The 10,841-nt window shown below is 37.4% G+C and overlaps 1 protein-coding gene across 22 annotated transcripts in view; it reads right to left on the bottom strand.

Annotated features, from left to right (window-relative positions):
- Nucleotides 1-1,404: 1,404 nt before the first annotated feature.
- Nucleotides 1,405-10,841, bottom strand: part of ablim1a (actin binding LIM protein 1a) — a 59,060-nt gene continuing 49,623 nt past the window's right edge. For 12 of the 22 annotated variants that reach the window (XM_008430312.2, XM_008430305.2, XM_008430316.2 and 9 more), the window contains 9 exons: nt 10,684-10,824; nt 8,725-8,810; nt 8,491-8,614; nt 8,062-8,123; nt 5,592-5,652; nt 5,363-5,370; nt 4,751-4,825; nt 2,652-2,732; nt 1,405-2,430 (listed from right to left, as the gene is read on the bottom strand). In XM_008430312.2, coding sequence (XP_008428534.1) covers nt 2,317-2,430; nt 2,652-2,732; nt 4,751-4,825; nt 5,363-5,370; nt 5,592-5,652; nt 8,062-8,123; nt 8,491-8,614; nt 8,725-8,810; nt 10,684-10,824 — 752 coding nt within the window. In that variant the 3' untranslated portion in view covers nt 1,405-2,316. Of the gene's footprint in view, nt 2,431-2,651; nt 2,733-4,750; nt 4,826-5,362; nt 5,371-5,591; nt 5,653-8,061; nt 8,124-8,490; nt 8,615-8,724; nt 8,811-10,683; nt 10,825-10,841 lie in introns of those variants that run through there. The other 10 variants (XM_017308956.1, XM_008430304.2, XM_008430314.2 and 7 more) reach the window with 5 other exon arrangements.

Raw genomic sequence — 10,841 nt, 5'->3', positions numbered from 1 at the left:
GCACAGATTGACATACACACCATTTCTACTGTAGGCATTAGTGAAAATGTCTTTATTCCACAAAGATGGAGTTGAACCCTGCAGAAGAAAGTTGTTGAGAATAGACCAAGATGTGAAATTTTATTCTCACTTTGAGAATAAATAAATCACAATCTAGAATTGTCATGGAAATCTTAGTGGTTATTGTGCAGGCTTCAAGTTTTAATTAAGTTTTTTTCTCTCTTTTTAAAACTTGACTTCTGCTGAAGAAGCAGAAGTTAGAGCAGACTGGCGATCTGAACCTGCTGACTCATCAAGTTCAGTGCTGAAGAATCAGCACCAGTCTCTGAAAGGAATGCAATATACGTAGTATAACATATCTGTCTTGCTTTTCAGTGGCTTGGAATGATACACTGCTTTTGGTAAATAATCACAGAAGTAATTTGGGGAGGACATCCCACACCTTTTTTAAAAGGCAGTTTAGGTTCCCTGCTGTTTTTACCATCCAAAAACATTATCACATTGTCAAGCACCAGTTCCAAGCAGAAGCCAGTTGCCCTTTTAGTTTTTTTTTCTTTTTTTTTTTTTTTTTTTTACATATTTTGAACTTTTTTGTTTTGTAGGGTAAATGGCATCACACTCATCAGCATTCAAGTGTGTCATTACTTAATTTTATAAAAATCTATGCAAATGCTCTGTCTGTACTAATATGGATTCACTCACTTCAGGATGCCGAATTCTTGAAACTGAAGTAGAAAAACTAACAGCATGAGCTACTTTCCAATTATCCAATTAATTTAAGAACTACCTTTCCGCTTAAAGGCTCTTAAAGATCATGGAAATGTCATTACCAGATGGTCACTTGAACATTAAATTAAAAAATCCACAAAAAGGTGATGTCATGGTAAAAGTGACATCCTGATTCAGCCGAACACTGTAAATTCATCACCAATATACGCCCTATGTTCAAACCAGGAATAAATTCAAAGCAACACAAATACCTCAAGACCTGACAGGAGTTGCTTTTCTACAACTTGTACTTCATTTACTCGTGTTTCCCGGCAGCTTAAAGATGACCATTCTTTTGTATGAGGACTTTTCTTATATAAATATTTTAAGTATTTGTTTTATTTAGAATCAAAAAATTCTAAGTAAAGTGAAGTCATAGCCTGTCTTTATTCAGCTGAATTATTTTTCAGTTGAGAAAACTTTCTGAAAAATTGCAACGGGCGACAGTGGTGTGAGTATTTTACAGCATTATTACAGTAAAGTTAAAGGAAGACTTCTGATGAAGATTTTAGGTTTGTATTTCAGTCCTAGGATAATTTCCCACTCTGTGCTAACATCCCCAAAAGTCCACATCAAGTGGGAACAAAATATTAGAAAAGAGGCTGAGGGTAACTTTGGGATGGAAGAGGATCAGTGTTCATGGTTCATGGCAATTTAAAGCTTTATTGGCTTAGATTTTAATACAACAAATGGCAGTGTGTTTTTTCCATTTATAAAACAATACTTTCAAATACAGTTGTTTCTCGAAATAGGGGGTGTTGTCTATCTTAATGTAACTACATGTTGGAAACAGCCTTAAAATATAAGATTCATACTTCCAATATAAGTAAAGGTAAGGTGTATAACTTTGTTTATGAGAGCCTGAGAAAAGAGAATTTTTTTTTGTCCATTCAGATGAACAATTTGTGTGCATGGAAGCCAGGGGGAAGGAGACTGGTGATATGCCGGCTATTGGAGGATTCATTTCCACGTAGATCCAGTCCGACAGTTGGTGGGTGTGCTCACCGTGTTCCCACAGGCTTTTCTCATCGTATTGTATCTTAAAAGACTCACTGAGCCGATTCTTGAAACCTTTGGGCTAAAACTGTTCCAGCCCAAGCAAAACAAAAAGTTGACACACTTTTGAGCTACAGGCATGAGCATTTTTGTGATTGTGCCATGATGGTCTACTGTAATTACAAAGTTCCACAGGAATCAACAGCAACAAATAGGGAAAAACAAGCGGTAAAGTAAAGGAAGGATTCACTTAAAGCAAAGCAGGAGGTAAAATAAGTGCAGTCAAAGCAAAAAAAACTTGACCCTTCTCATCATTCTTTGTTGAACATGGAAGAGGTTTCCATTCATTATTGAAGTCCATCATCGCAACATCAGTCCATTTCTTGGCATCCCCAGGTATATCCAGGTGACATAAGCAAAAAAAAAAAAAAAAAAAAAGAAAAGGAATAACCCAGAACCTACATCTAGATTACAACTGTGTGCTATCTGATTGTATGTACAGAATAATGCATGCTATAAATTAGAAAAAAAAAACAAAAAAAACAACAACAACTAAAAGAGCTTGGCCTTCTTTTTCATGTCGTTGCGTTTCCACAGGGGAAGCCTGTCAAATTCCTGGATCTCCATTCCAAAGATCTCAAAGAACGTTTCGGGTGCTAAGTGGCGCTAGAAATGAGAACAAAGGTGGAGAAAAAACAAAGGAGGGGGGAAGGTGGGGGGTTCTCAGTTAGCATCAAAGCTGTAAAAAAAGGGGTTTGCTGCAAAAATGACAAGGAGCAACTGATGCTGCATGTTCTCAGCTACAGATGTAAGTTTGTGTAACAATGCTGTTGACACAAAATCAAAATGCAGTGTTAACTGAGGAGCGTCAGGAGGAAAACTGATACCTCCAGTCTGGTTCTGTCCACATCTCTTGGCAGTTTAGCTCTCCCTCTACTGGTTATCATGAGCATTTCATAGGGATACACCTTCAGAAGGAGACATGCATCATTAAACAGATAAAACCTTTAGCTAAGCCCCAGAAACGAACAGATTTCACCAAACAAAATCACTAAATTTGAAGTTTTTGGGTAATTCTGACTGTGAAAAAGGGTGGGAGAGCAGGTATGTGACAGGAGGTTGACTGGGTTTGTTTTGTTAAGGATATTCAGGAAATGCAGGTGCTTTGATGTGCACAATCTTTTAGTGCTCAAACGTGCAAACTATCAGATAAAGAGAGGAAAAAATGACTTCAAACTCATGTAACTGGTTATAGTTTGAGAAGCATTTAATATTTAATGGAAACTAAAAAAAAAAAAAACAAGACCAACATCTTTAATGTATATCCACATGGGAATGATTGTCCTGGAAATTCCAGGTGCTGGTATTTTTCCAACTAACTGAGGAATAAACCAGCTAATCCTAATCCCAGCTGAGATGCTCAATAATAAGCAACTGAAAGCTCTTTGAAGCCCCTGACCAACTCATATCCACACAGTAATGCCCTTACACACTACATACACAGTATATAGTGATATGAGTTGTTTGGATGACTGACTGGATTTTTACACTGTATGTTGCATACAGTATCCAGTCACTTTGAGTCACAGCCATGTGCGGATGAGCATGAAGAAGCCAGCATGCTATAAGCGCTTGAGTGACTCGGCAGCTCCTTAAGCGGCATGCTGAATCAGGAACCCAGCTAAAGTGAGTCTTTTGTTGTTTTGCTAAAATAATGTATTGGTTTTTTTTTATTTTATTTTAGTTTTTTGTAAAATAACTACATTAACTGTCCCCGCTCTATCTGATCATATTTTAGCCCATTTGTTGTCTCTTAAATACAGTTTCTTGCAAAAGTGGCCCTGGCATTTGGACTTTTTCACATTTTGAGTCATTGCAACCACAAGATTCATTGTGTTTTTAGTGGAATAGAGAAATTTTACACAACATAATACATGTTTGTTTTATTATTATTATTTTTTTTTTTTTAACCTTAAAATATAAAAAGTTGTGAACATTTTTATACTATCCATCTGAACCTATACGTTGCGCAACTACTTACAGCTAAGGAAATGTTTAGGTCAAAGTATACTGATGTGCTAGGATGGCCCAGTTAAAGTCAACCACAGCATCTCCATGGTGAAACATGGTGGTTGTAGCACCATGCTGTGGGACCCTTCTCTTTAGCAGTGTCAGAGAAGTTGATGAGGAGATGGATGGAGCGTGCATTAGTTTTAAACCATCCTGAGGCAAAAATTGGTAAGTCTCTAATAACTTGGCTCATCTAGATACTGAAAGTTGATCACATACATCTCTGCAAAATAGCTCAACCTCAATCAGGACTGATGGTTTTCAAGTTTGACCACAAATTCTAAACTAAGTACAGTCTTGACTTTGACTAGGCCACTAAAGTACGTGCCTGATCGCCAGCTTTTGCTATTTCTGCACAAATATATAAATTTATTTAAAAAAAAATTTTTTCCTTCTAAATTTGAGATGGTCTGACTTGTGTCTTTAACCCCTACATTCCTGGTTTATTCTAAGAATTTACTGTCTTCAGTTATTGCTTTGATAATCATATTTACAAAAGAAAAAGCAAGAAAATAAATATTTGGTACATTGTTTTACAATGTAGATTGCTTTTATTTTGCTTTCAATGCAGACTATTTAAGCCAATTAAATTACACAAACCTGTGTTTTGACATTGCGTTGAATTACATTTATAGGTCATCACAGTAAAGTGGGTGGGATAAAGATGCATGCATGTACTATTTTATTCTTAACAATTGTGCCCTACTTTGTGTTGCTCCATCAGATAAAATCCATAGAAGTTTGTGGTTGTAATGGGACAAAATGTGAAAAGGTTTAAAGGAATATGAATGTTTCTGGCAAGGCTCTACATTTCTAAATTCACTATAAACATTCAAATACAATCAAAGATGAGACATTGTACTCTTTTTTTAATGTATCTCATTTGTAATTGATACAAAAAGAAGAAGATACTTGCTTTTGGTTCCAACATATTAGGCATAGATACTCCCCTGTCCATCCTTGCAAGTGCTGCACGGCCATCCTTAATGTGCTAAAGGACAGAACATATACACATGTAATATAGTGGAAGGGGACTGCAAGGATTATGGCATGAATATACGTCCACTCATGACAGTGGGTGCAGTTTTTACTGGATGGAGCGAGTAGCTTGAATACAGCTCTGTTTCTTAGCACTAAAGATGGGCAGTCGTTTACAGCTTTCCTAAATAAACAGCGGTTGTTTTTTTATTTCTATCGTTCATTTAAAGAAATAAGTATAACATGTAGCTTGAGTCATCACATTGATAAACAACACAGAATAAGGCATGAGGCAATGGTTACACATTGCATTTACAGTACAGTTGTTCAGCTACTTAGCATATGTGTGTTTGCTTCTTATATCTGTTGGAAACCACAGCACAATATGCCCTGTAGTTGAAACTAATTCAAACAGTGATGCAAGCAAGGAGCAGGGGTGGGCGGTGTGCATTCAGGGCAAGGTGACTCTTGCAACCCAATGGCCAAGCATAGAATATGATGCAAAGATGAGGAGGCATGCCATGTGAAGAAAAGCAGATGAGAGACATACCTGAAACTCTGCAGGACAAAATGGGACAAAGAATGAGACTCACAGTTAATGGTTTGCTGTCGAGTCCCCCTGCAAGGCTACTTTTATCTACAGCACTGCTGTCCTTGATGAAAATCAAATATTTCAAAGTGCATGTCTGTGTATATGTACGCTTTACAAGCCAATTCTAATGCTGAATATCTCTGGTGAAACTTGCTTTGTGTGGCTTTGTTCGATTTGAAGTGCTCACCTCTTCCTCCACCACACATGTCTCCATAGCTGTTGTACTGAGTGAAATCTGTAGACTGAGGCTGAAAAAAAAAACAAAAACAAAAAAACAGAGAAATCAGCTTGTTAACTTAGGGAAACATTTATCTTACAGAGGTTTCACTCCATGTTTTGAAATCTGTTTTCATATATTTCTTGACATATAATATTCAACCCCCTATTGGTGTGCATTAAGGTTGTTTTTTTACTAGACAAAATTATGAACATACTTGCATAACTAAACATAAAGCATAATACAAACAATAACCTAACTAAATACAATTAAGTAGTGATGAAACGCAAACAAGGAAACCACAGACAGACACTCAGATATGTAAAACTAAAATGCAGTAAATAGTGAAATAAACCAAACAATTCAAATGTTGAACATGCTTATATATAAAATGTTCTTAATGTTTGTTTGAGTGATAAAAGCCAAACAACATATTGTAGTCAGTCCAGATAGAAATAATATTTATTTTATTATCTTCAGCCAACTTTGATGGTCCTTACAAAATCCACAGACAACCTCAAATAAATGTTCTAAACTATCACCCTGAGTGAAACAAGGAATACAGTCAACTCTATCCAAATCATATTCACTGATGGTTAAACTCAATGTACTTTAATTTAATGGACCCCTTCTTTTCAATATTTATATGCTCCCACTGGCAAAGATTATAACAGGACATAGGATTAGCTACCACAATTATGCGGATGATACACAGCTCTACATCACGATGTCACCAGGTGACTCTGAACCCATCCAATCATTGAATAGATGCTTAGAACAGATCAATGTGTGGATGTGCCAAAACTTTCTCCAGCTAAACAGAAACAAAACTGAAGTTATTATCTTTGGACCTAAAGAGGAACGAACTAGAATCAATGCACAGCTTCAGTTATTACAACTAAAAACCAGCGATCAGGCCCGAAACCTGGGAGTAGTGATGGACTCTGACCTGAACCTTCAGAGCCACATTAAGACAGTCACAAAGTCGGCCTTCTATCACCTGAAGAACATCTCTAGGATTAGAGGACTTATGTCTCAGCACGATCTAGAGAAACTCATCCATGCATTTATCTTTAGCCGCATTGATTACTGCAACAGTGTCTTCACAGGTCTGACTAATAAATCAAACAGCTGCAGCTGATCCAGAATGCTGCTGCTCGGGTTCTCACTAAAACCAGGAAGATAGAGCACATAACACCAGTTTTAAAGTCCCTACACTGGCTCCCTGTAGCTCAGAGAATAGACTTTAAAATACTGATGTTAGTTTATAAATCTCTGAACGGTTTAGCACCACAATACCTTAAAGATCTGTTATTACTGTACCAACCATCTAGACCCCTCAGATCTTCTGGTTCTGGTCTGCTCTGCATCCCCAGAACCAGAACCAGACGAGGAGAAGCAGCATTCAGTTTCTACGCACCACAGATTTGGAACAAACTTCCAGAAAACTGTAAAACAGCTGAAACACTGGGTGCCTTTAAATCTCAACTTAAAACCCACCTGTTTAGAGTTGCTTATGGCTAAATTAGGGTTAGAGTGCGGGTTTTGATGTCTTCCATGTTTTTATGTCTTTAATGTTTTTAATTTTTTTTCTTTTTTCTTTTATGTATGGGGAAGAAAGTGAAAAATGAGGGTGGAAAACGATGAAAATTAAAGTTGAATGGAAATGGAATGGAACCAGTTAAAGTCCGCGGGAGGGCAGACTCCTCTAACTATAAGTTAGTTAAATTCTGTGTGGGACGGCGGCGTCCTCTGGTAAGGGAGTTTGTTTTTTTTTATTTTTATTTATTTTTTAATTTTCTCTCTTTCTCACTGTTTATTTCTGTTTTTATTTTAATTATGTAAAGCACTTTGAAATGCCTTGCTGCTGAAATGTGCTATAAAAATAAAATTTGATTGATTGATTGATTGATTGATTGATCACCCTGAGTGAAACAAGGAATACAGTCAACTCTATCCAAATCATATTCACTGATGGTTAAACTCAATGTACTTTAATTTGCATATCTTTCATTTTATGAAGGAAATACAACTTGTCTAGTTTATGAGAATATCTTCAATAAGCACCACCTTTTGGATTGTTTCTTCAAACTGTTGTTGAAATCACGAGGATTTCTACAAGAGTTTGACGTGCTCAGCTGACTTTAGTTGATCTGATAAATCCTGTAACATGTGCAGAAGTTGCATCCAGAAGGGATTTTACAAAATATTAACTCAGAAAGGCTGAGTGAGGACAAATCCACTCAGAAAAAAATATGAAAACTATAAATTATTTTCCTTCCTCTTCACAATTATGCACTCCTTTCAGTTGTTCTATCACATGCTATTTTCAAATACATTATAGTTTGCTGTTGTTGAAAAAAATGTAGACAAGTTTGCAATGTATGAAAGCTGCATATTTTACTGTTTATGTAACATCAGCACGTCAAGTGTTTCTTACCCGATGCAGACCGTTCCGTCCATAACCAGGCAGAGAGTTGGTCTTGGTTGGAGACGTTGGATCTGAAAGACAAATTACACACAATGTACTTATAAAAAAAAGGTTACATTTCTTTTTATTTTAAAGTTTTGTTGTCTCTAGTGGCCTTTTTTTATTTTAGAGTGGTCAAAGAGGAAAGTGGGTAATCAGAGACAGGGAAGACATGCAGCAAAGGTCATCAGGCCAGAACTCGAAACTGTGACGGCTGCATCGAGGACTAAGACCTCCATACGCGAATTGTACTTTAACCCTGAGCCACCATAGCCCCCCAAGTTTAATTTCTAACTTAAGATGTTTTATGATGCAGGGAATTTACAGAACAGATGTTCTGTTAAGGTACATTGCTGACAAATCAAGAGTAAAGCAGCTGAGGAGGCTGTTTCTGGCTACCTGCGTCACAGTTGTTCATTTTGGGATCGTAGCGCTGAGCAGAGAGGCTGCGCGCGTGCCGCTCCCTAATCTGCTCTTTCTCCATCTCCTCCTTCAGAATGAGTTTTCCCAGACCAGACTGAATCTGCACAGTCAAAACCAAACATTAAACCAACGCCAAGTAGCTTCAGAGAATAAACTAAGACAGCTATTCAGTATTTATAGTAACAGGAATCTAAATATTATCCAACCAACCTTACTGAGATGTTCTTCCTGAAGTTGCTTTCTTTTCAAAACCTCTTCCTCCTCCTCTTCTCTAGATCGCCTCCTTCCTTCTGAACCTACAGGATTTTAGAGAAGTTACAAAAACCGTCATAAGACGTAATTACACCTAAGACAGAACTCAATCAAACCTGTGTCCTTTCAGGAGACCGTGCCTTACAGACATGTCCAGTGAAAAGTTTACATACACTCATTTAGGGCTGATTAATGTAGGCATTTTCTTATAAATGAACCATTTCTCCCAGGGTGGAACCATCAGACACCAAACAACCTCACTAATTTTTTAAAAACAAAGGAATTGGAAGAACAAATTTGAATCTAGACTCCATTTTATATAACGTCTAAATACGAAGGCTCAAATCTAAAAATGATCCCAGACTTTAAATTATGTCATTACGCTTAAAGAGGTGCAACTTCACCTCTTCTGGCTGAAAATGTCAATGTTCTTGACATAGGAGGTGGAGCTCATTTGAATTGATTGGTTTCTTGGTACAGACTTTACTTTTAAGCATAAACCGTAACATTTTAAAATAGTTAAAGTGGAAACCATTCCAGAGTTTTAATGTCAGCCTGCTTCAGATTTCCCAAAACCAGTTTTGATGTGTTGGCATCCTTGTCTTGTTGAAAGATTCAGGTTTCAAACGGTTAGCTTTTGATTGGATCTGAAGTTGAAAATCCTGAAGTCCTGAAGGTTTGTTGCTTGTGTGTGTGTGGGTTGCTGTAAATTTGAATGAATAAAGCAGACTAACATGAATCTTCTGGATCTGTCTTCCCAAAGCCCAGACATCAACACTATTAAACATTTAGCTGGGTCAGTACCAACCATCTTCAATCAACCAACTCTGTCACAAACATTGGTAAAAAAAAAAAAAAAAGTCCAGCCAGAAACATTCCAGATGAACATTAATGACTACAAAGAGAATCAGAATCAACTTTTCTGGCAATGACTCAAGAAATTTTACTTCGGTTTCAAGCACTCACAGCATACAGACATTTAGTGTAAATATATACTATTTAGAAAAAATACATCAAATAATAAAATGAGCATTTATGTACGTAAATGTACAGTCATTTTTATATAAAGAAAAGAAGAAAACAAAAGACAGGTTCTAGTAGTGTAAATATGCTAACTCTCTTTCACCAACCCAAATATAAAAGTCTAAATAGTTTGTGTCCAGGATGTGTTGGGTCTGCAGAAAAGTCAGTAACACTTAATTGAAGAATTATGGAAGTGTATGTGTATAATTGAGCTTTAATGCATTATTTCAATACTTTACTCATAAGAGAAAATCAACAAAAAAAACAACTATTTCTGCTTTCATGCAGCCGTTTCACCCTGGGAAAGGAATGGCTAAAATAAATACATAAACGCCTGTAATTATTAAGCCACCTACAAAGTGAGGATGTGAACTTCTCACCAGATTTCTTTGTTCAGGGCATAGAAAAACAAAACAAACATGGCTGACTCAATGACTAACAGGTGGACGATTTAACACAAGTCTGAGACAGAGCTGACGAGACAGACAAACAGAGAGAGACTCGTTGGACTGTTTGGATACACAGACGTCACGGCTAAATTACACAATTTAGAGGATGTCAAATACACAGAATGTAAGACAGACAGACAAAAGTTTGAAGTCAGTCTCAGTTATCTCTGTCCAGGTTATTTGTGAAGCTTTTATGATTAGCTGAAGCAATAAAGCAGAACCTCCTGAAGCAGAAAATAATGACGGCCGCAACAGAAACCAGCCACGCCTTCACTCAGCGCAAGCAAAACTTAAATGGCAACTGATGGGTGGGTAAAGGAGTACACTGGGGGTTAATGGAGGGAAGGCAGGTAAGCTGGGGGTAGGAAACAAGCAGAGCTCAGTCTGGGTGAGCTTTTATTTTACCACCGGGGGGCAGCTGCGCACACACAACAATCTACCGTACCTAAAACAGCGAGAGAGTGGGGCCAACAGTCGCCCTCACTCCGGGAGCTGTCATCCAGGGAAGGAGCATGGGCAGCAGGGAAGGTGGCGGATCTGATGATGTCCTCACCGGACTTGCTTTGCTGAGCTACGGCAGCTGTATCTAGGTTGGTAACCATG

Source organism: Poecilia reticulata, linkage group LG15 (genome assembly GCF_000633615.1).
Source record: "Poecilia reticulata strain Guanapo linkage group LG15, Guppy_female_1.0+MT, whole genome shotgun sequence".
In the NCBI taxonomy this organism is placed as follows: Eukaryota; Metazoa; Chordata; class Actinopteri; order Cyprinodontiformes; family Poeciliidae; genus Poecilia; species Poecilia reticulata.
Note: the sequence above shows the minus strand (reverse complement) of the source record. Positions and strands in the feature narration are given on the sequence as shown.